Raw genomic sequence first — 27,780 nt, forward strand, 5'->3', positions numbered from 1 at the left:
TAAACAAAAGTGCCTTATAATTTTTAACCAAAAGGATCATTAAGCTGATGTAACAAGTTTTGTTACTGAAGGTTTCATAACAATGTCATTCAATATGCCTCAAGCAACATGAATATTTAATGAAAGCTAAGTTGGAGGGCAGTTGTAATTGGTGTGAAATTTACAATTAAAGTTTTTTAAACTTTCATAAAAGTATAAACTGGTAATTTCCCAAACTGGAAGTTGAATAACTTAATTTTAATACAATTTGAAATTAAAGAATAATTGTTTACACAACATTGAATAAGGATGTTCCCAAGTCAGATATCAAACTGAAAATTCAAAACAGAGGAAATGTAAACAGTTATAAAATACCAACATTTATTACTGTTGCTTAGAGCAGGCTATTCAAAGTATGGCCCATGAACTGTCTGCAACCAATCCAAAAAGACCGAGCTCGTGCTAGATGAAAACCAGTTCTAGCACTAACCAGCTGCTACACCAAGACTTCCTTGATGAAGGAAGCTAAGTGTTCATTTAGCCTCTGGCACAGGCACCTTCTCTCATCACAATCTACGAATAGGCCCTGCTGGGCTTCTTTAAAGGGCCATGACAACTTTCCGTCCTCAGAGTTAGGTTAACTTTGTGTGGGGGAAAAAAGTTAAATGGCAATTATAACTGTCATCTATTCTACTACTTTTTAATCCCACCTCTTCAGGGATCTGATCCAAGAGGAAAATTAAGTTCTATAAATTCATCACAGTTTCACACTACTCTTCAGATGTGTTTTCAGGCATCTGTTCACCTCACAGGGACTCTAGATTCCTGCTTCAGTCAGATACATCATCTGCTTTTCATATACTTTCAATCTTGGGAGAAGAAAAAATGAGAATTGAGTCATTTGTTAATAACTTCTCTCTAAAGATTGCTTTACTTTATTTTTACATTTCAATTAGTAAAAATATTTAAATTCACCCTTATGAAAAAAATTGAATACTGTTTATGTGCAACCACATTTTTTTTTTTTTTTAATAATAGAAATTGTTAGGAAAAAAGGTCTGAAAATTTACAACTCTGTGTATTCTATTAACTAAGAGGAAGTATATAAAGTATTTTAATATTCCTAAGAGTTAAAGAAAGCTAGTATAAAATATATTTTAAGAACTAGCTTATAATTCAAAATTCTAACATTTTTAGATTTTTTTTTTAGTATGGCACAATTTCTCTAGAAATTAAATATATAATATCGTCTTTTGTAAAAGTAATCACTTTCTCTTTTTCCAATGGCTTACTAAGCTTTACCTGTATTACCTTAATACTGAAGGCAAATAAATGGACAATTAACAATTCAGAAAAAAACTCATCAGTTTTACATATACAAGAACCCAGTTTAGCTTCCACAATGACTAGTTTATTGACCCAACAAACTGCTCCTTAAAGAATTTATATGTATATTCATATGTCATAAGACAAGAGCTCCTTTGGCACCTGAGTTGAGCATATCAGAGTGAAGAATGCCTAGACAAAGTTGTCTAAAGACTATATTTTCTCTCTATATACATATATACATATACCTGTACATATATACACACACAAATAGAAACAACTTTCCTTCAGGAAATGCTGGGGATATAAAGATTACAATGACCTTAACGTGACAGTATAATAGACTTTTGACTAGTCACCAGGTGCAAAGTCATCGAAGATCACCCCAGGAGTGAACGTGCCCCGCTGGGACCGCACATAGTCCCAGCCCTGAGCACAGGTCCTGCTGTCCCAGGGACTTGCTGGCACTGGTCCCACCAGAAGACCGCGAGGGCCCCTCTGCAGGGGCCTTCCGGGAGCTGCACCACCACGAGGAATTGACACGGGAACTTCAGGAGAGCCTAATGGCATGTGTTTTATGACCACATCTACCTTGTGACTCTGGCACTGTGTTCATAGTCCTACTGGTGCTGTGACTTTTTGAATGCTCACTTTTAGAACTCTGAATGCCTGGCTCGTATCTCAAGACTTAGAAGACATCTAGAATTCTCTAAGGCACCTAAGTCTGCCAGCATTTTCTCCTAGCTCAATTAATAAAGGTGTTTGGCCGACTAAAATTAGAGCGCACTCAGTTTTCCCGAAGTATCTTCTACTCTAGAAATTCTGGAAGATGGAATCCTCTACCCTTGTAAACCGTATTTTCCATTTGTCAGATCCAATTACATCTGAAGAAGACTGAGAGTTAAAATGCCATGCTACCCTTTCCTCTGCTCTAACTTGTACATAACATCCCCGCTCTGAGTGTGTAATCCCCCTTTGCTCTGGGTAAAGGACCCCTCTCATAGAGCACACTACATACAATGAGAAGCTTATGTAATTTCAAAATAGCCATCAAAACATCTTCAAATATAAAATATCTCTTCATTATTTTCAGTTTACATCAACCATAATATAACTCAAATCACTTTTTTCCCCTGATATATAAAACATTTTGATAAATCCATATGAACTTAAATTATTCCAATGCACACTTTTATTTTTGGTTATATATTTACGTCTTTTCTTCTCTGCATAGTGGTATCTCAGGATAGGAAATGAAATTATGCTAGTAACTAATGACATTTTAAACAATTTCCTAAATCCTCCTATGCAAAAGTGCATTTACAATATAAACAAGCCCATATAAAGCTACAGACCACAGTCACACACTGGAGCGGATTTCAAATGCCAAGTTCAGTCCACAGGAGTCAGAAGAAGAGTGCTAACAGAGCACATCTGAAACAAGTTCATGGGGGCTGGGCAATGAGTCATCAAAGCGGAATCTTTTGGAAACCACACTGCTATCCTCTGGGATGTTCTCTTTGTCTTCTCGATCCTCACAGGTGCCATTACAGGAGGATTTCAGAGTCTTGTCTTCAGAGGACCTTGTCGTGTGATCCTGACCTTGAGGGGGACTGGACATTTCTTCGGGGAGGAACAAGTTTCCAAAATCCCATTGCTGTAGCCAAGAATGAGTGAGGCAGATCTCTGCTGTTGGTCTTTTCCTTTGAGAGAAAACACCAAGGAAAAATTGAGAATTAAATAGCAGTTTGGAAATGTCTGCAGTTCAGTGTATCATCAAGTTACGTGTTATAAATATGAAAATAACACATCCCCACAGCACAGAAAGGAGTAAGAATAGGAACCCCGGAGAACCTAGCAATCTCTTTCATTCTGACATGTGCCAAAAATTCAATTTATCATGGAGCTTAGAGATGAAACTAGTTAAAAAGCTTGAGAATGGATGTTATCCTCACAAATGAAAATTAGTGAAATTATAAAGTCTCTTGGATTTATAGACCCTTTGAAGGAAAATATATTTAAGTGATTTATAATATCTAATATTATTTTGTTATTAAAAGCAGTCACTACTAAGTCTTAAAAACAAAAGCTACTCTTCAATGATGCTTACCTAGCATTTTGAGTTTTTAAACTTTGTTTTCTATTACAAAAGTAACGTAGTCAAATATCACAATATTTCAAAAGTAAGAAAAACACCTACCTAGCCCAGAGCTTCAACCTTCACACAACCGCATTACCCTTAAAACCCGTTTCCTTTCTTTGCCTTCATGTTCATTTTTTTCTAACTATAAAAAAATTAATGTGCTCATTATAGAAATTTTAGAACCTAGGTAAAAGAATATTGAAGCAAATAAAAACTGCCTATAACCAGAAACAAATATAGTGGTACTATTTCAACTGTCACGTCCAAAATACAGCCAGTGAGAGCCTGTTTGGGCCAATAAAATAATTAACAAACCTACGAGGTTTTTTTCTTAAACAGATAGGAGACTGAGTCCTCCTGAGAGTAAATAATGATCAGAGATAAACGTCCTGACAAGTAGTAACACCAGGGCACTAGGCCACGGCCTCTGCATTAAGGCCAGCCAGGCCCTTTCCACGTAAACACTGCTGACGCTGGCAGACAAAAGGGAGGTCGGCTTTTTCTTTTCCTGCCTTGAAGTTGCCAATGAGTGAGGTCAGAGTCCTAAGCCACAGTTTCAAGTCCCTTCTTTGGTAGGCAGTCAAAGGGCACCCGATGATCCTTAAAGATCTGACCATCTGGCATTTGCACTTGCTACATAACTGTGATCATTTAACTACAAATCAACCAGCTGTGTGTATTATAAACCTTCTATTTCTAATTATTTTAGGGAATTTCAGGAATTAATGGCAGGTTGAGAGAAAAAGAACACATATCTTCCCTTCACTCCAAAATTTCCTGTTCTGTATTTTATATTTTCCATGTTTGAAATTATGAATTTGTTATTTAACGATCTCTCATACCACCTCTTTCCCCATTTTACCCAAGAGCTCACTTTTAATAGTGTTATAGTTTTAGAATGTATGTTTCTTAATAAACATAAATTATTTATTTCATAATAGTAAACAGATTAATGTTCTTACTTACTCTGGATTTTTTACTAAAAGACTCTGGATAAAGTCTGTGGCCAGTTGTGAAACTGATGAGAAAGTTTCCTCTGAATAATCTACATTAACTTGAGATATATTGAGGTATGTTTCTTGATTATCTTCTCCCACAAATGGGGATGTATGAGTTACTAACATATAGGCTATGATACCAATATTCCTGAAAAACAAAAAAGGGAGAAGAGGAATTTTAAATGTGTTAATATTAAAACATTTATATAAAATAAAATTGATACTCAACATATATATTCCTGTTCTCAACTTTACAGTTAAACTACAGACTTAAATTGTTTTCCTAAGTTCCTATATTATTAAAACTAAAATAATAATCTCAAAGTCTGCCTCACAGAAAAAGAATATGGGGGAAGTGCACGTGTTATGTAGTTATAAATATATTAAATATATATCATTATACCTCCAGTCTGTCCTTCACACAAACACTTGTTACCAAGTACACAAAGCCATGCAAAGAGCAGCATTTTCCAAATGGTGTCCAATGACACAGTAATGATCTGTGAGACATAAACAGGGCTTTTGTGCAAATAGAGTCTGCAAGTTTGGCAAAGCATGAAGTTGGGCGGGTAGATTTTTTTTTACTACAAAACTTTTCAGAGCCTAAAATAAGTTAATGACAAGTCTTGTGCTCAGGAGTCAAAAAAGAGAGAATACGGACAGTATGTTTCACTCACTCATTCAGTCACAGGACCCTTTTTCCTCGGCAAACCCATTACAGCTCTGTGAACCCAAATCTCCCCTCAACTCTTCCACGTGGCCTGTAGTCAGAGCCAACAGTGGTCCCAACTACAGCCGCATAATCAACTCCAGGTCTGCTCCCCGGTCCTCTGGGCTAGCCACAGAGCTCGGTGCACCCTCGTTCAGGAGAGCATATCTTTTATGATATGCCCCCAGAACACGACCCTTCTGCATTGACCTGACCTCCCTCTGGTGCTCAGTTCTAGGCCTAGATCAGGTGCCTGCCTGTCTGCTGCTTCCTCACGCTCAGTAAACAGCATTTCACCTTTATGACAGAGCATGGAGCATGTCCCTTTACTACATCTCGTCTTCCTCCTGTTTGTTTCTGAAGCTCTGGTTCAGAGCCGAAGTGCTACTTAAAAAGAACGGGTAAACATTTCCTGTGGCATAATAATGACACTTGAGTAAAACCTTTTCAAAAAAGCCTTATTATTTACATTTAGAATCAAAGAACCCTAGAATAGACACTACCCAACTTTTAATAAAGGCATTTAGGTAACTAACAAAATCTTACCACATATCTGTAGCTGTGGTAATAGGATCATAATTCAGGATTTCTGGAGCTGAAAGGGAAAATATAATTCAAAATTCAATACTGACAAATTTAAAATCATGACAATTACTTCACATCAAGTTAAACTGGATTTAATTTTTAAGAACTACTAATATAAGATCAATCGAAATTTAACATCACATTAATTATCCTGTGACTGGACATTTAAACATATCTAATGTTAAGCAAATTAGGTAACCACATGATTCAAAAGCTCCAATAATGTTCTTTGGTGTAACTGGTAGCTACATATATATTTTTTAATCACTTAGATTAATCCCAGAAAAAAATAATTATGAAGAAGTAAAGAGTTAGAAGTTAGAATCTTCTTAAAATCTTATTTTACTACTCTTGGGAATTAGTTTGGGTTATTTCATTAGACTAATTTAAGTTTTCCTTTTCAGGGTAATAGCATCACATGCATCGTACAATGACACGAGGAGCAAATTGTGCTTCCTGGATGTGCTCTAGATTTACAAGTAGATTGCATATCCCTAATTTCCTGTGCAATTAATTTCCCACTGTCTCTTTCCCTGCCAAAGTGCTTTTTAAAATGTGAAATAAATTATCTATACTTTCTAAACATTACCATAAATTTCAAATTAGTGGAGTAAAAACTCAGATTTATGCTTGAATAATAACTGCCTGGTTTCACTGTATGATTTCCTAACTTCTCCAAGAAAAATTGTTTCTAAAGCCTAGCAGTGTTGGTAATGGAGCCTTGGAGACCTACATAGTGTCATCTGTCACTGCAGCTCCTACAACCTCTTCGTATACGTCTGGAGCTGTGTTATCTAGAATTACAATAACTCGTTCTAGGGCACTATGGCCTCTACTCAGTTAGTCATGTGCTGCGTTTCTCACTTAGGGAACGTCAGCTGCCTGCTGTGAGCAGCACCTGCTCTGCTTAGTTCAATGCCTGCATAGGGACAGCAATACACGGAGAAACGAAAGCGTATAGACAGATTACTTCTATAAATTTAAAACTTCACATTTACATGCTGCCTCATATGCCTTAAAAACCTTCATAGTCTAATCAGTTGATCTAGTACAATGTTATTAGATTATCTAGTCATAAATTTTTTTGTCACACTTCTTTAAAATCCTTTTATAAACTGAGGCAAAATCTCACATTTTAAAGCAGCACCAACAAACAGCCAATTCCTGCGAACTGAAGATATCTGTATTGTCAACAGCATTAGAGCTGAGACAGGACAGAAGGAGAAGTGATGTCCACCCAACAGCCCGGCCTCAAGGGCAGGGACGGCCCACTTGATCTGTTTTCCTCTATTTCCTGCTCCCTAACTTTCTTTTCACCCACACATTAAACTTTTGAACTTATATGCCTAATATGCTGTGAATTGTTATGAATGTCTCAATAATCTTATACTCATTACAGTTCATTCAACTGTGTCATAACCAAAACACCTGAACCAAATATATCCTGAAATTAGATGCTCTAAAATATATAACGTAGAGGCGTCATTTAGTTAATAAATTTCAAAATGGTGTAGAAAATAAGAGAAAATTCTTACCTAAGTATTCAGGTGTCCCCATGATTTCCCGAAGTTCACATGCATTTCCTAGTTTCCGAGACATTCCAAAATCTACAATTTTTATGTCCCCAAGAGGGTATATGCTGCTCAATAATATATTCTGTGGCTAATAAAGCACAACAAAATATGATCAGTAATATACAGCAATAAAACACTACTAGTCTCTGATCAGAGGTAAATTAAGTGGAACGTACTACTTATATATTTCATATGAGTCATACATGAAACATTTGCTAAACTATTTAGAAGGAGCTATAGATTCAATGATAAATAAAGTAAAAAATTCACTCAGAGGATTCTTGGTTTGGGGAAAAAGATGGATACATAGATTGATTAACTGGTTATGAGCTAGGGAATACTCAGTAATAACGACTACTTAATTCTGCCCATAATAAAGCCCAAGAAGACTCTGCAGCAGAGAAGATGCTTAAGCTGAATCCTAACGGACACACAGGACATGCCAGTTAGAGAGGTGCCCTGGGGAATCGCATGAGCGAAGGCTTGTGGGAATGAAGTACGTCCATTTCCAGAAACAGAAAACGGTTCAGTACAGTGTGACGGTCCTGGGTCTGACTGTAGGTTAGACAGTAAGCTGCATGGGAAAGTCTACGAAAGGGAAATTATACAGAAAGGGAAGAGTACAATATCAAAAAATAAGATGCAGATGGATTCCAATGTTAAGGTCCTTCAGTAGCTGGGGCGGAAGGATAAGGAGAAAGAATAGTACCATGAGAGGCTGAAGTGGTGACAGGGCTTGGGAAAGGGGCCTGGATGATCTGGGGGGAGAGAGGGCAGAGGAGCAAAAGACTGAAAACCTCAAGAGAAAGATGAGCGTGAGGAAGCAAAGGAATGAGGACAAGGAGGAAGTTACCTTCAGGGATGGGTCAGAACTGAGTATTTTAGAGGGAGGCGGTTTATAAACAGAAGATCCAGGACGTAAGAGTAAGGTGGGTGGGGTGCTTTAAGGCTGAGAACATGAAGAACTGATGGTTTAAGAGCCAAGTGACCACTGTGAGCTGCTCACACATGCAGGCCTCTCCTCTCGGCCAACACAAGCTTAAGTCAGTGCCGCACAAGGGAAACAGAGAGCACACCAGTGCCGCCTGGACCGCAGATCTGACTGCTGCTTCCTGCCACTGTGCAAACCCAGAGCAAAGAAGGAACGAGTGTAGCGGTGCTTACAACTGCATCTTACGTTACCTTTAAATCAAGGTGCACAATGTTATTCTGATGCAGATAATAAACTCCTTCAAGTATTTGTTTGATGAGTCTGATAATGTCACTTTCAGAGACCATTTCCGCCAGCTCAGGTAAACACAAGTTGAAAATTTCTCCACCTGCAGCACTGACATAAAATTCAGATAATAGAAACTTGAAAAATCATTGACCTAATATGACGCTTTTAAATACTGTATCCCTGTTAAGTAAAAGACACACAGCCATCTACATTTTAGTCTCCAAATACACATTTAGAGTAGAAGAAGGGCGTGGGAGGGATCTTTAAGGAATAAAGTAGATGCCAAGAATATTTCAAATTATGGATGCTAATATTTGAATATTTAACAAATAAAATTAAATTGCATTATAATTCAATAATAACTGCCTTAACTGCAATAAAAAGAATAGCTGACACTAGCAGCTCAGTTCTGCTGCCCCTCCATTTTACTCATTTTTATTTAACTACAAATATCACCTATTTTGATCTTCATGACAACCTTGTGAGGTAGGTGGCTATTACTTTCATTTACAGATGAAGAACCAAGTTCAACGAGGGTAGAGCAACTTGTACATGGTCACATAGTAAATGGAGGAACCAGAATCTCAATCTGTATAAAATGGGTGAGAATCAATATTCTTCACCAACATCCTGTTTGGCAGCTTCACAAAGAATATTTGGGGCCAGAACCCAGGTCTTTTATTTATATGTATGTATGTATGTATGTATGTATGTATGTATTTATTTTTAAAGAATTGAACAGCCAAAGAATGTTGACAAAGGCATAGTGAAAAATCCCTACGTCTGGTATCCAACAATTAAAATCCTAAATCTGCTATTTAAAGCAATATAATTTAGGGCCAGTCACTTATTTGAGCTTCCCATCCGTAAACTAGAGCTATCACAACAAAACAGATTTTATTTTTTGAGGACTAACTCTAAATAATAAGATAAAAAGGTCTCAGTCAGAACATCATGCAAAAAAAATCTAGATGGTTAGTCATCAAATTTAAAAGGTATGTTTGGGAATATCTCAAGTAAAGCACATTCTATGTAATAAAACAGGAACTCAATCACTCTAGGAACCACTATTTTTATTTCTTTGGCTCACTGCTATATCCATAGCATTGAGAACAGTGTCTGACAGGTAGAAGTGTTTTTGAATGAATGAATGCATGGATGGATGGATGGATGGATGGATGGATGGATGGATGGATGGATGATGGAATAGGCAGTCATGCTTCAGAGCAGCTGAAACTGAAATTCAGAAATCTCAGTGACTGCCAAGAAGGAGAGCAAGTCGTAACGTATTAGGAGCCGTAAGAAAAAAAATCAATGGTTGTCACAAATTTGAGTCTCACACTGAGTCAGGGGACTGACCCTTCACACTGCTGATGTAACTCACAGTCGAGCCGTCCACACCTAGTGTGCCAGCAACCAGGTGCCCGCGGGCAGAGGCCGCAGAGCCACGCTGCTTTGCATTTTGTTTGAGAGTCCAAAGAACCCCGTGGGGCAGCTGGTAGGGAGCACATGTGAAGCTCTGATCACGTGTACCTCATACCTCAGCTCCCAACCCTCTGCATCTCTCAGCATATTGATGAAAAAGTAACTTTGATATCTGTCTTAACTTTATCATGGTAAAGACAATCCGAGTAGGAGACATTTAGTTTGCTTTAAAATGTCTAGCAGTGAACTCCACCCTGTGCACTCCTGTAAAGACACTGCATATAACTCGAATGTGATGGTAAGTGCATGCGCCTGTTTCTCCTACTGTAACATAATGCCACACACTGAAAAGCATCGCCCCGACTCCAGTGGGTTGCTGCATGAAGTTAGATAAGCCATGTAAAGTACCGAATACAACAGATGTTATAAGGATCAACACAGATCATCAAAGTGTCTGACACATGATAAATACTAAATAAATATTCGCTATTATTATAATGAGCAACAAATACCAGTTCCACATCTAACCAACATCCAGCATTTCTGGATGTGGGGCTTCTTGATGATTATGAAGGCAATTTTCAAAAGTCTTCACTAAATTAAAATTCAGTTTTAGAAACACTGCATCATACACATAGAAGTATATGTAATATATTCTTAAGCGAACAAAAAGGTTACAATAGAGTATGCCCAATAGATCACAATTTGTTTCTAAAGGCAAATGTGCATAGACTGGAAAATAAGAATGATTTTTAAATATAGGAATATGCCATAAAAGTAAACATAGTTTACATATGATATCCATTTTCTATATCTTCTAAATTTAACACAATAGGCTATTACTTTTGTAACCACAGAAACTATCCTACCAGTTTTTTGTTTGCTTATTTCAGTAACAAGGTCAAACAAATACTGTGACTGTCAGCCTATCAGATTGTCTCTTCCTTTCAGTTTGGCAAGCTGACCAATGTCTGTTGTAGGACTACCATTTTCCCCACAAAAGAGATACACAGGTGGAGCTACAGAAATAGAAAGTGAGCCAGAGTTAAGAGGAAAGAAAAAAAACATAACTTAAGAAGCAGATTACAGAAGTTCGCAGAAACTGTATAAATACTTTGGCATGTAAAGGAAACTATCAAGACACCCACCAATTTTAAATGGTTCAGTTAAAATGGCAAGATGTCAACAATCGGTGAATCAAGCTGAAAAGTAGTGTTATTCTTTCAACTTCTTTGTAGATTTGAAGTTTAAGTCCTAATATGTCAAAACTTTTGAAGCATTTTAATGTTGCCATTTAGATCAGCGGTCGCCAACTGGTGGTCCGTGAGGTCCGAAAGGTTGGCGACCACTGATTTAGATGATTGAAAAAAGAGGATTTTATGAAAGCTGACGATGCTCCTTTGTATATTCATCCTCCAAACCTAGAATTCCATCACTGTTTTGGAAAAATGTCAGCTACTTTTCACATAGTCAAACATGCAGATGCCATGTAAGTAGATAACTCTTTAAAGGTCAGCTGAAGAATCTGACCCATGTAGTACTCACAAAAATGCATGAACAATGAAATCATATTGGTAGTATCCCAGGCTCTTCTGCTACTTAGTTTTAGTGTCTGCGGGGCTGTACTCTTAGCCTGGTCAAAGTAGATGGATATAGAGTACCTACGTTCCTGTCACATCTCATCAACAGGAATGCTCACAAGATCTTGTCATACCTTTATCATTCTTGACTTGACATTTCATGTCACCCTATCCCACCAATGAAGGAGGTACTATAAATGTACTAGAGTGTATACTTACTATTCCAATACCAAAATGATTTCACTTGTGTTTTCATAGACTTCATGGAGATTGATCACATGGGGACAGGACCTTGCCAACTCAAGCACGGCAATCTCGTGCAGGATCTCCGCGCGGCAATCCTGTCCTCTTCTGCGCTTCTTTAGGAATTTTGCGGCATATTCTTGGCCAGTTGATTTTGATATGCACTGTCTAACCACAGCAAATTTCCCCCTGGGAAGAAATGACAAGCAATTCTAACTTTTCCATAAAGAACAGTATTAGTACAACACAAATACTGCTATACCTCCAACTCAGAATCAACCTTTTCAAAAAATCATGCCATGAAATTTATCATTTTTCTCTTAAACTGCTGCATGTACATTTATAAAATGTACAGTATTACCACATAAAAACAAGAAGGGCAAATGTCGCAATAGGATGACGGAACTACATTCGTTCTTCCCTATTAATATATACATGATCATTGTACACCAACTCCATGCCATACTCTCCACATAAATTACTGCTTAGCCCTAGCCGGTTTGGTTCAGTGGATAGAGCGTCAGCCTGCGGACTGAAGGGTCCCAGGTTCAATTCCCGGTCAGGGGCACATGCCTGGGTTGTGGGCTCGATCCTTAGTAGGGGGTGTGCAGGAGGCAGCCAATCAATGATTCTCACTCATCATTAATGTTTCTCTCTCTCTCTCCCTCTCCCATCCTCTCTGAAAGCAATAAAAATATATATTTTAAAAAATTACTGTTTAATATCACACAATCCTACAGTAAACGCTACTCTTGTTTTGCAGGCTCCAGAGAGGCTATGTATCTTGATCTATTTCCAAAGACCATGCCCTTAATAACTTTATCAAAAAGGCTTTCCTTCAAATACAAAAAATTAAGACGAACCCAAAAATTCATACCTGACACTTAATTTTATTAGTGTAATCACTTTGCCTTTCAACACCACTTTTAACAAGCTTTGAAGCTTCCTATCACAATTTGTCAGTTGTATTACCAGTAAATCTCTTAGTATTGCTCAGTAGTCTATGAAGCCTGTAACAGATGTCAAAGGTATGTATATATGTCCTTTGGAAAGGACTAAACACAGTTCACCTTCTACTAAGAAATTAATGGTTATCAACAGCTATGTACAAATACACCCATTACCATCATGTATGTCATTTTAGGAGTAAGTATGTGTTTAGCTGTCTCCAATAAATGCTCAGCATCTCAGCCAAAATTTAAAGACAGAGGCAAATTGTATATTCTCGGCCTGTAGTTGCTCAAAATCTAGTTTCCCAAAGACCTGATGTTATTTTGAGTAATACTACTTGAGGAGACTAATAAAAGCTACAAACTGCCTATCCAGAAAAATGTACATGTGCCCTTAAGTAGTACGTTTTACATACAGTTTCAGAGTTCCAAGCCCATTCATACAACTTCTAAGCCTGAGGACAACAAATCCAAAATTAAGGAACTCTATCCTAAGGTTCAAATTACTCTCTAGATACCAACAAATCAAGTATAAATAAAGGATCTGCAGAGAGCAACCTCTGTCCCACCACTCCTCTTGCCCCAATGTCCCTTCCATATACTTCTAACATGGCATACCAGGTGCTTCGCAAGGAAAGTTTTTTAATTCATTTGGTATTTGGGTTTGGGGTGGGGCCAAAATCTATTGTTTGATTCTATTTTACTTACTGTTCTCAAGGACCAGGATGACAAAGATTCCTATTCTTTATTTCCCAAATTTCCTCCAAATTGATGCCAATGAAATACACTGGAAATCACACTGAAAAACTATAGCTACTAATGCCAAAAAAGTAACCAAGGTATAATTTGCCTCCTCTACATTTATCAAGATATAAATCAACTCAATAAATCTGCATGGACAAACCTGATTCTTTGAAAGAACTTTTCATTTATTATTTGAGGATGCTTAATTTTAACTACAAGATATTTTCTTACTGTATGCAAAGAAATACAAATTGATGCATTTCAATGAACACACAAAAAAGTTAACATTTCCTTAGCTTTCTTTCAAACCACTGGTATTTTATACCAAATAAACTGAGTCGGACTAAGATTAAATGACTCATGAAAGGTCATATATGGGACTGGAGTGCCAAGAGTTACACTGTGGAATGTGAATCCCTGGCTTTCTGCTCTAACCACCACAAAACAATTCCTCCTTTTAAGACAGCTGTTTTTTAATAAGTGCAACTCACGCACTTCTGCCAATTCTTTCTTAGATTTAGAAACAAAATTTATCTAAAACAGAAAGGAAATTTTAAGTTTTTGAAGAAACCCACTCTGTAAAACTTAGGAATCAGAAATAGTAGGCCAAGAAAATTGTACACATATTTTATAGCGCTAATTGTAACAATTCAGTTCAACTATAATTTTATGAATGTGTCAATAAGCCAGGGTTTTCTCAGAAACAAAGAGCAAAACTAAATGCTTTTTATCGAATTGTTTCAGGTATTCTAAATATGCTTTCTTAAGCAAGTTTAGTTCTCATTAGTCTAGAAGCCATGGTCAGCAAACTGCGGCTCGCGAGCCACATGCGGCTCTTTGGCCCCTTGAGTGTGACTCTTCCTAAGCCTTAGGAGGACCCTAATTAAGTTAATAACAATGTACCTACCTATATAGTTTAAGTTTAAAAAATTTGGCTCTCAAAAGAAATTTCAATCGTTGTACTATTGATATTTGGCTCTGTTGACTAATGAGTTTGCTGACCACTGGTCTAGAGCAAAGGTAACCAAATATTGATAATTATTTATTTGCCAATGTTCACCACTAAGTAAAAGCCCAGTGAAGACAGAGACTCTATGTGTCCTAGTTACTATAGTAATTATAAAATCTCCATTAGCTAACTAACACATAACAGAAACTAAAATATCTGTTGAATAAAGCAAAAGTTAAGCCACTACTATAATACCATATATTGTGCTATTTTGAATCCTGTATTTAAAGCATTTATATTTTTAAAACTTATTTGTGATTCCAATAAAATGTTACTTATATATTCAACTACCTTATTTACATATCATTAAATAAGGTTAAGTATTTTTATCATAATTATCAAATGACTTAGGAAAAAAACAAGTATTTGATTTCTATTCTAAAATGCTAATTGTGGTTTAGAATTATCAAAATAAACTTCAATACATAATGTTCCTACATCAACTATAACAAAAACTAAGAAAATTTAAAACCCATACTAAGTATATATAATTAATTCATACCCTAAAAAGGCAAATCTGAAAAGATTTTCCAGCAGTGAAAAGGTCTAGTAGTTACTCTGTGCATTCTAGAATAGACAATAAAATGTGAGAGAAGGGGGAGGGCAACCACAAAGGAAGCTGACGTTTATTTCGGCATCAGCCTCACCCTCTGACCACAGAGGCCTATGAAACTTGCCTCAGTTGGGGGGAGGGTAGAAAAAAATTTAACCAACATGTTAAAAAACAGGAACAACACAAAGCTTTGAGAAGAGTCAAAATTGAACTACTAACATTTGCATGTTATTTTAGTTTGTTGAAGAAAATAAATTCTAAAACACTAACATCTTAAGATTAATAAAAAGCAATTGATTTAGAAAGGTAACTTTGTAGTTCACTACATGCCAGAATTATGCATTTAGATATTTCAAAATGTACACGCCTCAGGATAAATAAGATTATAATGCTAATTTCTATTAATTAGGATTATATTCGTAATTAAAATTGGTAATGATTTTAAAAGAACTTAGTCCTGGCCTGTGTTTCTCAGTTGCTAGAGCATTGGCCTGCTCCCTGAAGGATCACGGTTCAATTTCCAGTCAAGGGCACATACCTAGGTTGCAGGTTTCACCCTCAGGCCTCGTAGAGGTACCTGAAGAAGGCAACCAATCTAGGTGTCTCTCTCACATTGATATATCTATCTATCTCTATCTCTCTCTCCCCTTAGCCCCGCTCCCCTCCAGTCTTTTTAAAAAAATGTTCACAATCAATGGAAAAAATATCCTCGAGTGAGGATTAACAACAACAACAACAACAAAAGAATTAAGGCAAGTTCTTGGCAGAGGAAATGTGATTTCCAATTTATCAAGGTTTACTAGATATATCAATATTTACCATAACAATTTTAAAAAATGCTAGGTCTCTTTCATAAAGATATTAGAAATCTGAATGTGTTTCATCAGATTCTACCGAGAGTCTTTGCTCTGAAATGTTAGAGTATATCTGATTCAATTTATGCTTTTTATGTTGGCATCTTATTTGTAAAACAATTGAGAAGTATTAATACCGTTCTCTACAAAGTTTAACTTTTCCTCAAAGAAATTTTATAGATTTTCTAGCTCCCAAATGCCCTATTTTGCCAAGTTAATAAATGTTTGTACATTTACTCATTAAAATAGTGACTTAGAAAAGCAGAAAAGAATGCCCTTTATTGTATGTACTGTTCAAGGCATAGTCAGTTACCTGCTCAAAGCAGTTTCCAAACATTTTTGCAGCAGAAGGAAAATTGGAGACATCTAATCCACCCTCTCATCTTCAAGAAAAGGAAATCACACAACTAAATAGATCACACAACTTTAGGTTCAGAGTAAAAATAGGTCAACTGACTTCCAGTTTAATCTGTTTTTACAAAATATACAAACAGATGCCATAGGACACATATCTGCCATAGCTGCCAAAAAAAAAAAAAGAAAGAAAACTCCCAATGGAATCTTAGGCCTCCTCAAATAAAGTTGTTTTCTACTGTAGATGGTAAGACACTGACAATCCTATCCATCCCAAGTCTCCTTATTCTCAGACTAGCAATGAAAAAAACAAAGTGGTTCAGAAGAAGGCTACTGGAGATGAGGTCATAAGATGAGCGTTTAAGGAAACCGGCAATGCTTAGCCAGAGTCAAATCTCGGAAGGATTTTCACAGGGACATTATAAGCAGCTACAAAAGGAGAACCGTGCCTCCTGCAGATGCGAACAGAGAGAAAGCAGAACTTAGTGTGCCTAGGAAGTGCTCACAGAAAGGAACAGGCGTTCTCAGGCCGTGAGTTCCCCATCACTGAAGCAGTCAAATTGAGGCTGGGTAAACAGCTTGCCAAGAAAATCATAGAAAAGACTGCTGCACTGCATAAAAAATTGTATTAGGAGATCACTGACCACCAAAGTCCTTCCCATGCCAAGGTTCCGTGACTACGCCATGTGAAATAAAAGTAACTAGAAGGAAACGTATGCTTTCCTGTGACAATGCAGAGAAATCATTAAAGATTTAGAGCAAAACGATTTTTTAAAACATTCTGAAAGGTTTTAAAAACTGTATCTTTTAATACACCACTAAAGTACTCATATGTTTTTAACACATAATAAATATGCCAGAAATGTGAAATAGGAAACATTTAGTTCTTAGTCTGGTGAGGCAGGTATCATCCTCATTTTGCAAAATAAAGACTGCATCTATCAAGATGTTGGGTGCAACTACTACATTCAGCTTAGCAACATAATTACTTTCCATGATTCGGTCCGTTTTTGTTTTCACATTGAAATTAAGGTAAAAACCAATTATACTATTTTACTGTAAATTTATCAATGCAAATACAGACTTAGTAAAGCATTTCAACAGAAGCCAAAACACTGCCTCCAGAACTAAAATCAAACTGAAGACAGAGGCCGATCACCATTTTCTAATCCTCTGATAACTGTCTTTAAAGCTCAACAGATGCTAAATATATAACTTAAATACCTTGGTTTATCTTTTATAACTTTGATAAGTATTAAAATGATAGCACTAAATGGTCTTTTAATCTCAGGTCATTAAGGAATTTACACCTTGGTTAAGTCAAAACAGATTAGTATTAGTGTAAGTACAGGTTTTACTGATAGGACATACATTCCTTCTTTATACAGAATTCTAATATCAAATATGAGTTAATTTTTTTGTTTAATTTAGGAAAGAAGGGGAGAATCTAAACATTATTTTTTTAAGCCCAAACACAATATCCAGGATTTTTTTATTTGACAAAAACTTATAAAGCACTCTACTAAGTGTTTTATAAATATTAACTAATGTAATCCTCACGACCACCATGTAAGATTTATACAATTATCTTCACCCCATTTCTCAGATGAAACTACATCTTCAAGAGGGACAGTCATTTACCTGAGGTCACTAGGCTAAGCTGCCTCTTCCCAGGTCCACCTCAGAAACCCAAAGGGGACAGCAGACATCCTAACAGCTCACCCTCCCGTCAGTTAAGACTGGGCCTGAATAGTAACAGACGATGACTTTTCTTTCTAATCACTGTTAAATAACGACTGAGTTTCATATAACTAAAGACACACAAATCCAAAATGTGAATTTAAACAGCATACAGATCATACAATTTCCTTACCTTCCTAGCTCTTTAGATGTCAGTGTGTAAAAATTATTAAAGTTTTCCATTTTCATTGGAGTTTGGGGAGTTGTCGTTAGCAAGCCCGAAATGCTTCGGCAATCAAATCTTCTCCTCGACATGTTAGCTGGCGTCCAGATATGCTTTTCAGTCACTTCTTTTTACCTATTTTTTAAAAAAGAGAAGAGACAGGATATAACTTCAACGTAGCTCAGGGACAAAAAAAAGATATCTCAGACAGGATGTGCATTACATTATCAGCTCCAAATATAGCTATAAGACAACCAAAAAGAAGATTTAAAGAGCACATTCTCCCCACCAGGAAAAAGATTCACACACATAAACTGGTATGGTACTTGAACTATGTTACTGACTTCATTCAGAATAAAACTGCTGTTAAAAAAACACACAAACAAAAAAACCCTGTAGCCCTAGCTCAGCCGTGGGCAAACTCCGGCCCGTTGGAAATGAATAAAACTAAAAAAAAAAAAAAGACCGTACCCTTTTATGTAATGATGTTTACTTTGAATTTATATTAGTTCACACAAACACTCCATCCATGCTTTTGTTCCGGCCCTCCAGTCCAGTTTAAGAACCCATTGTGGCCCTCGAGTCAAAAAGTTTGCCCACCCCTGCCCTAGCTGGTTTGGCTCAGTGGATAGAGTGTCAGCCTGCGGACTGAAGGATCCTGGGTTTGATTCTGGTCAAGGGCACATGCCTGGGTTTTGGGCTCAATCCCCAGTAAGGGGGTGTGCAGGAGGCAGGTGATCAATGATTCTCTCTCATCACTGATGTTTCTGTCTCTCTCCCTCTCCCTCACCCTTCTTCTCTGAAATATATATATTAAGAAAAAACCTGTACAATTATTTTTAAAAAGTTATAATTTAATACAATCACTCAATTTCATTTTGAAATTAAAGTTCCATCTTCTAAAACAAGATAATTTATCATAGCAAAGTAAGGATTATTGTTTTTAAATATAATTTCACATGGCCAAACTAACTTTGTGGTGAATTCACCCTTTGTGAGTTATATTACTGACATCTGAATGACTACAAGAAGCAGAATTTGTTTCACAGACTCTACAATTCAATACTAAATTCAGAAACTTTCATAGGTCTTAAGAGTATCTTTTTTTTTGGCAGCATCAAGCACAAAGCCTGCCATGGATGAAGAGCTCTATAATTTTGTTGGATGAGTGGCTGACCATACCAGAGTTCTCATCTACATCTGAAGCTCATATTTACCTCAAACTTTGTGATATTTACATGTATTCAGTTTTAACATCACAGCTACTATTTCCTAGTAATGGAGTTCATACGACAGCAGACTATATATTTTAAGCTACGTCTCACTTTCTGCTAAGCCTATCTAATAAGAGACGCAGTATTATTCTCCGAACACCCTCTGTAATACCCCCCAGGCTTTTGTGGTTTCTCTGCCACAATTTCCCCTCCTTATTTCCTATTTGACACAAACTGTTTCTTTACCTTCCCTGATCCAAATGCCAGCTACATCAGCTTAGCAAATAAGCAGTGTGATTGAGGTCAGTATTTTCAGCTTCTGTCTTCTCGGTTTTATTCTTAAGTCAGACAATTTTTTCCTCTCACTCTCTTGGTCTTTGGGAAAACAAAGCCCTAGCTGGTTTGGGGGTACACCTCTAGTAGTCTAAGGGTAGCAGCGTAGCATTCTGAAATAACATTTGGACTGAACCACATCTGAGTCTGAATCCCATTTATCCATCACACCAGCTATGAGCTCCTAACTAAATAATTTAACTTTGTTACTCTTATGGGCTGAATTATGCTCCCCTCAAAATTCAAATGTGGAGCTCCTAACCCCCAGTACCTCAGAAAGTGACTGCACTTGGAGACAGGGCCTTTAAAGAGGTGGCTAAGCTAAAATGAGATCGATCATTCGAGTGGGCCCTCATCCAATAGGACTGGTGTCCCAATGAAAAGAGGAGATTAGGACACAGACACACAGATACACCGGGGGAAGGCCCTGTGCAGACACAGGGAGACGCCATGGAAAACCTAACAGAAAGGCCTCAGCAGAAAGGGACCCCGACACTGATCTCAAGCTGCTTCTCTCCAGAATTGTGAGACAATACAGTTATGTTGCTTAAATCGCTCAACCTGCAGACTTTATTATGGCAGCCTAGGAAACTATTTTAATACAGCTTCTTTTAAAAATAAGAAATGAATATTTCCAATAAATATCACAACACTTGCCTTTCAACATGACTATTTTGCCGTATTGTGTTTAAATTGATAAATGAGACATCATAGACCCAGTTGAAGCCCGTCTCTCTTCTTTGCATCCCTAGTTTACGTTCCCACTACTACTGGGTGGGAGGGCTTACCATTTCATTGCCAACATTTGCCCTATTTGGAGTTTTAATTTTGGCTATTCTAGTGTAATGAGGGTGAGATGGAACTTTGTAATTTGCTTTGGATTTCTGATTATTCGTGAGGAATGCTTCGGTCCTGCTGCTTCTGAAGTGTGGATGATAACAGAACCTCTCTTACAGAGCTCTAAAGATTAAACATTAAAATACGATGAACTCACGTAGAATGACACCAGTACAGTGTGGATGATAACAGAACCTCTCTTACAGAGAGCTCTAAAGATTAAACATTAAAATACGATGAACTCACGTAGAATGACACCAGTACAGTGTGGATGATAATAGGACCTCTCTTACAGAGCTCTAAAGATTAAACATTAAAATACGATGAACTCACGTAGAATGACACCAGTACAGTGTGGATGATAACAGAACCTCTCTTACAGAGAGCTCTAAAGATTAAACATTAAAATACGATGAACTCACGTAGAATGACACCAGTACAGTGTGGATGATAATAGGACCTATCTTACAGAGCTCTAAAGATTAAAAATTAAAATACGATGAACTCACGTAGAATGACACCAGTACAGTGCTAATCCTGAGACTGTATCATGACTGTCCAATACATATATATTGTTAATATTCTAGCCAAAGGGAGTCTCTATGCAGTCTCTGCCATTGCTGAGTACCGTTTCCATATACAAAACTCTCAACCCAAGTTAGCTTAAACCTGATTATTATAATTCTGTCTTTTTTATTCTGTTTTAATGACCTATTTGTGTATTTTTTTTTTTTAGCTCTGATGACACTGAGTTTCACAGGTACATATTCCTCTCTTAAAAAGTCAATAATTATCAATTCCTATGCTCAATCTATTTCTTTTAGATCATCTTCGTATTTTTACACAAAAATTTCTAAATTTGAAAGTCTATGTGGGCCCTAGCCAGTTTGGCTCAGTGGCTAGAGCGTTGGCCTGCAGACTGAAGGGTGCCAGGTTCAAGGGCACATGCCCGGGTTGCGTGCTTTGATCCCCAGCTGGGGACATGTAGGAGGCAGTCGATCAGTGCTTCTCTCTCATCATTGATGTCTCTATCTCTCTCTCTCCCTCTCCCTTCCTCTCTGAAATTAATAAAAATGTATTTTTTTTAAAAAAGTCTATGTGAAATCTAAAGAACAAAAGAAATAAAACTAAGACTCAAAGATATAGAGAACAGACTGATGATTGACAGAGAGGAAGGGGGTTGGGGAACTGGGTGAGAAAAGTGAAGAGATGAAAAAGTACTAATTGGTAGTTACAAAACAGTCATGAGGAAGTAAAGTACAGCATAGAGAATAACAATAAATAATACTGTAATAACTATGTATGGTACCAGGTGGGCACTAGAAATATTGGGGAAGTACTCTGTAAAGTATGACTGTCTAACCACTATGCTATACACCTGAAACTAATACAAAATAATATTGAATGTAAACTTTAGTTTAAAATTAAAAAATAATTTTAAAAAGTCTATGAATATGCATACTTAATGATCACATTTATGCCGTACACACACACACACACACACATATACACTGAGTGGCCAGATTATTATGACCACCCCATCAGTAGTTCATTGACACTTCCAAAAATACTGAATATTGAAAACTTCCTAAGAAAATACTCTCAAGGTTTTATTATTATTTGCATAACTAATTCACTTCAGTGTACTGATATATCTATATATCTACATATATATATAGATATACACGCACACACACAGAAAGAAAACATGTACCTGTATCATGGATACAAACTGGCTACATTCCCCACAATCAGGACTTGGGAAACATGAGGACCAGAACATACCACATTCAACCATAGAGATAGAATACAGGAATGTGCACCTCATCTAAATTCTAGAATCTAAGATGTCTATTTCATGCTGTAATATATCAACTACAAAGTAATCTATTCATAAGAAATCTGGTTGAATTAAGATATATTGACAAATAAGTATTCTCTGCTCTCAAGTTTAAAAAATGTCAATATGGATCTTACAGGTAGTCAAAAATTTATGTTCGATGAAGCTTTATAATTGTGGGAAAAAAAAGAAATTTGTGGAATGAATGAACCCCAAAGTCAAACAATAGGAAATGGTTAAATACACCTAAATAATAGGATATTATATACTCAAAAATTGTGCTTTTAAAGAATCTTTTAAACTCAAATTATAAAGTGAAAAAAGGAAGACATAAAACTTTATAAACAATATGATAATTTTGTGGGAAAATAAAAAAGCAAATAGCAGAAGACTGAGAACAATGCAAAATGTTAACAGTGGTTATCTTTGGGTGGTGGGATTACGGCAGTATTTATACTTTCTGGTGTTTAAGTTATCTATACTAAGCAGATTCTACTTTAACAATCAATAAAAATTTAATAAATACCTTTGGGTAAAAAAGATGGGTGTAAATAAATATATATGACCGGACTCTAAGTGCAGAAACACATTTGCAACAGCAAAACATAACTCTTTACACATTAAGGGTTTACTTGGCTAGAAGTTCAAGAGCCATTACCACTCCGGTTTTTTAAGGCCTCAGTGTTTTCTCTGCATTTCTCAAACCTATTTCCACAATTTTTTTTCATTATCGCCCATTATAGTAATTACAATACGCATTCAGATATGGATCAGTGAAGGAAGGAACAGAGGAAATGTTAGACTTGATCTGGCCTTCACTCGCTTTCAAGGGAGAAAGCAAATGTGATGTGATCAAAAGTAAGACAATTCCTAAATAGCTCTAATTTTTAAATATTCATCATAATATTCACTCCAAACTTATCAAGCAAAAATATTTCACAAAAATAGAATATATCTACAATAAACGAAAACACCTAGAGAACTAAGGGGTCTGCTTTGATCTCTCCATTAGCTTCCTAGTACCTACGAGCTATTAAGTCCTGACACATGACACACACAGGCTGAGGCAGGTGCACCCCGGCTTCACTTCCTGCCACTCATGTCTCATATTTTGCCTCCACATCTCTGTTATACTTTCCTGCCTGAAACAGCCTTTTTACCTTTCCTTAAATGGCTAACGTTTCTGATGCATCCTTCACATCTCAACATAGAATGTGATCCCCCCCCACCCCCCCGCCGCCCCTACTCACGGAAGCTGACATTGTTAAAAACCAAAAAAGTTGTGTTAAGTGCCTCTCCTTTATGCTTCCAACAGGACCCTTGACATGTCTCTTTACCTCAATATCTAACATGTTAGATTTCAATTATGTTTAGTGTCTAAAGAGCAATAACCATTTACTTTTATACTAAACCCCCAGCAAGGTGTCTGGCACCTGATAGGAATTTTCAAAATGTTTGATGAACTGCATTATAAGAATTATGAAATAAAGCAAGAAGCATTTTTAGGTATATCTCAAATCATCAAGGGTTGTGCAGAACTTGAGATCTATCTTGAAATTATAGTATTGGAGCTCTAAATGCAGCTAGTCTCTGCTTAATTTGGTATTTGGCTAAATAAAATATTTTCAACTGCTACTAGAGAATTTCAATTCTAAACAGGATGGCCACAAAATATGGAAATATGGATAAAATCATTTCATCAGATATTGTAATGTAACACCAACAGACCATTGATTTTGTATTTTCCTGCCTTTCCAGACTAGGTGGCCACCTGGTTTCATGTAAATACCTACTTCAGCTAAGATAACATTTTAAGAGCTGCCTCAATCAGGAAATTAATTCAGACACTGCCCTGTTAAGAACCGATCAATCTAGATTTTCCTGAAATAAATTTGAAAGGCAATGGAAAGCAAAGTGAGGCACAAGATTATAAGGAAACAATTCCTTTTTACATAGGCATTTACAGCTACAAAGTTTTCCCTAGGGATCAGAGAAACTGGAGATGTGTTTATCTAGCATCCATCAAAATAAACGAGGAACTTTCTGCTACTGTGGCAGAGGGCTCCATTTATAATTAGTCGTTGATTAGAAGTAAATGTAATGCAGTAGACATAAGAATAAGGATGATTTCTAATTTCAAGGAAGAGACTGTATCCCTTATGTGTTCTACTAGCATATTTTGTTTTGTTTAAGATTGAGTATACAGAATAATTCAAGAATTTAATCATTTGAGAGTCACAAGCAAGCCAGTTAGCTGACTCTAGTCCAAGCAGTCTAGTATATATACTACCCAAGGGCTGAAGTCCCCAGTAAGGTCCCCAGGCCGGATCCTATGCCAACACATAAGGCCTGGTGCCATCTCTTCAACTTTCAGAAAATCAAACCCTGTAATTGTGGAACAGTATAGGAAGATGTTGCAAAACGGAAATACAGTGGGCCAACACACACAGTGCTTCCCATTCATCAGATGAAAAATTAAGTTTCTGTTGTAAAATAAAGTACTGTTTACTTATAGCATTCCTGAAGTACTATTTATTCCATAACTATTCCAATGCAAGATGGAATATGATCATCTAAGGATTAAAGATGAAATTACCACCTCACTATTAATATAAATTTTTTTAAATGATTAAAGTATTACTGTGCCCTCATTTGGGGGAGAAGTTGCAAAAAGTCAGGGGTGCACCAAAATATGTTGTATATTAATATCAAAAGAAACTGACCAGTATAGATGTTAAAATTCAAGGATAAATGTATTTGGGGAAAAAAAAGAGTAAATAAATGAAAGAAATAAATTAACAAAATATATCTTGAAAATTGCATTTATCACAACATATTTAAGTAAAAATGTGTTCGTAATTTAAATTTATAAGTAAATTTGTTAATTGAAATGTGCTTTGATTATAGTCTTCAATAGAATATATACCACTTAAAATTCCATCATTGAATTTTGTTATCCATACTGTGGAAAACTAAAACATTTAAAGTTTTCCCAAGTGGAAAGGAAGTACATAAATGACTGTTAATGTTTTTGACACAATCAATACCCTTAGGATACAAAATAATTCTTTAAGAAATTAAGAATCAATCAAAATCCTTTAAAAGCAGAAATCTAAAAGCACTATTGTTAGCTGCCCATTTTATACACAGGAAATATGCTCTACAATACAATATATGTGCAATTTCATGACAATTTTATGATTAAGTGAAAGTGTTAGCAATGGGTTTCCTTGAGTCCTGGGTTTTAAATTGGGCTAAAGATTAAAACAGGAAAATTTTGATAAGGAAATGCTCTCATAATTATCAAACAGCTTTTAAAATACATTTACTTAGTGTTTTGTAAAACACTGTTAGTGCAAGCTTAAAATAAAATCGTTTGATTGGAAACCACCACAAATGCCTGTATCTTCCTCAGACTTGTTATTAGTGTGCTGACAGTGATCAATTAGCCAAGTCTCAACTTTCCTTCAAAACTGATTCTATCTTAACCAAATAATAACTCACTATTCAATGAGCCCAAGAGAAAGGGCAACCATTCTGCATGCACACAAAAAGGCCGTCAAGTTATGACACCAATTTTATGTTTAAAATTCAAATATACTGCCATGTAAGTGTATTTCACTTGAATCCATCGTTTAGAAAAAATTATCTAAAATGTATATATGCATCTCAAAAATAAAGCAGCTACTGGTAAGAACTCCGATTATTAAAATATTGAAAAAAAAATTTTGTAAATGTAACATCTGCTCAGAAGAGGGCGAAGGGGAAGGGGGGGGGGTCTCAAACTAGGGCGCTGTTCCCATGGACCTGCCTTTTCAAAAACACACAGGTCCGTGTGGTTCAATATTCACAAAACAAGCATCTCAGAAGCTGATGAAAACTACTTCTGGGCAGTTAGCGATGAAGCTATAAGAGGCGGTGTCTATGGGAAAGTGGGTTCATCCTCAGTCTGTCCCGCCGGCTGTCAGCGTCCGGCATCTGTCCGCCCGCCCGCCGTCTGGCGAGTTTAAAGGGGCCACACCAGGCGGGCCTCCCCGCGGGCTCAGCCGATCACCGGTGCCCAGATGTCAACATCTGCTCGGCCAGGAACGGGATACACAGGCCTCACACTGATATCTGACCACGCGGAGGAACTTTTAAAGCTCTTTTTTTCCTTCTTACTTTCAATATGCAACTCCAAGTCGGGATGCCTCTAATCCAGCGGTTCTCAACCTGTGGGTCGCGACCCCTTTGGCGGTCGAAAGACCCTTTCACAGGGGTCGCCTAAGACCATCCTGCATATCAGATATTTACGTGACGATTCATCACAGTAGCAACATGACAGTTATGAAGTAGCAACGAAAATAACTTTATGGTTGGGTCACAACATGAGGAACTGTATTTAAAGGGCCAGAAGGTTGCGAACCACTGCATCGCATCACAACTCCACCCCCCACCCCACTCCCCGCCCCCCAGGAACTGCTATCAGCCGCCGTGCAGCCTCCTCCAGCTGGCCTCCACGCCACTCTCCGGGGGAACCCCAATGAAGGACTTCTCCCCGCGCTGAAGCCAGAAGGCGCCGCGCGGCCACCCACCCGGTTTGCGCCTGGGTCGCGGGCACCTCGGCGGTTCACGCGCCGAAGGAAAACCAGACCCGGGAAACCGCCCGGGCCGGGCAATCGTCCCTTCCACCCGCGGGCTCGAGAAGTGGCCCACGCGCAGCGACCCCACACGCCCCCGGAGGCGCACACACCTCCCCGGACGGGGGGCGGGTGCGCGCAGGGCGCGCCCACCAGCCCCGACGTGACCTTGCCCGAGCCCCCGGCAGCCGCGAGCTCGCGGGACGCCAAGGGCCACGTCGGCGCGACGGGGCCGGGACCAGCCGGGGGGAGGGCGGCCCCACGGGACGCGACCCGGGAGGGCCCGGCCGACGCGCGCATAGGCACCGACACGCGCGCCCCAGCCCCCCGCCGAGTGGGTGCCGGGAGGACCCCTACCCCACGCAGGACACCGGGGGCCGGGGAAGCGGGACGCCCTCCGGACGCGGCGACCGGCCGGGCAGAGGAGTCCCCAGAGGAGCGGCTGCCTGGACCCCCCTCCGCCGGCCGGGGGTCGGGGGCTCCGGGTCCGCCCACCGGCCCGCCCACGCGCCGGGGCCCCTCCTCGGACTCCTCCCCCCTGGGGGTCTCGGCCCCGGAGGTGAAGGGGGGCTGGCTCTGGGGAAGGGGTCGCCGCCCCCAGGAAACCCCCAACCCCAGCAGGACGCGGACGCGCGGGGCGGGGACACTGACCTCTCGGGCCGCGGGGGGTCCTCTCGGGGCGGCCCCTCCGAGGGTCTCCCGTCCGCCCCGCGCCGGCGGCCACGGTAGGACGGTCCCAGCTCCAGCCGGTGAGAGTCCGGCAGCCCCGCGCGCAGGACCCGCTGGTGT

The 27,780-nt window shown here is 38.2% G+C and overlaps 1 protein-coding gene across 4 annotated transcripts; it reads right to left on the minus strand.

Annotated features, from left to right (window-relative positions):
- Positions 1–27,780, minus strand: STK17B (serine/threonine kinase 17b). Of its 4 annotated transcripts, none has more exons than XM_036318561.1 (8): positions 27,643–27,780; positions 18,119–18,283; positions 11,758–11,970; positions 8,497–8,641; positions 7,276–7,402; positions 5,702–5,750; positions 4,415–4,594; positions 1–3,008 (listed from the first exon to the last, which is right to left on the minus strand). In XM_036318561.1, exons 2-8 carry the CDS (start codon positions 18,238–18,240, stop codon positions 2,726–2,728), a joined length of 1,119 nt encoding a protein of 372 aa, XP_036174454.1. In that variant the 5' UTR covers positions 18,241–18,283; positions 27,643–27,780; the 3' UTR covers positions 1–2,725. The 4 variants fall into 4 exon arrangements, with proteins under 4 accessions (XP_036174454.1, XP_036174455.1, XP_036174457.1 ...); XM_036318562.1 differs by lacking the exon at positions 27,643–27,780 and adding an exon at positions 19,609–21,018; XM_036318564.1 differs by lacking the exon at positions 4,415–4,594.

Source organism: Myotis myotis, unplaced genomic scaffold, assembly GCF_014108235.1.
Source record: "Myotis myotis isolate mMyoMyo1 unplaced genomic scaffold, mMyoMyo1.p scaffold_m19_p_8, whole genome shotgun sequence".
NCBI lineage: Eukaryota > Metazoa > Chordata > Mammalia > Chiroptera > Vespertilionidae > Myotis > Myotis myotis.

Excerpts from the sequence above, each read along its gene's own strand:
- STK17B (XM_036318561.1), bottom strand. The coding sequence starts at position 18,240 with ATGTCGAGGAGAAGATTTGATTGCCGAAGCATTTCGGGCTTGCTAACG. Across the intron at positions 7,403-8,496 it reads TTGTGCACCTTGATTTAAAG|CCACAGAATATATTATTGAG; the intron begins GTAACGTAAGAT and ends GTGCTTTATTAG. Across the intron at positions 4,595-5,701 it reads ACCACAGCTACAGATATGTG|GAATATTGGTATCATAGCCT; the intron begins GTAAGATTTTGT and ends TTTGTTTTTCAG.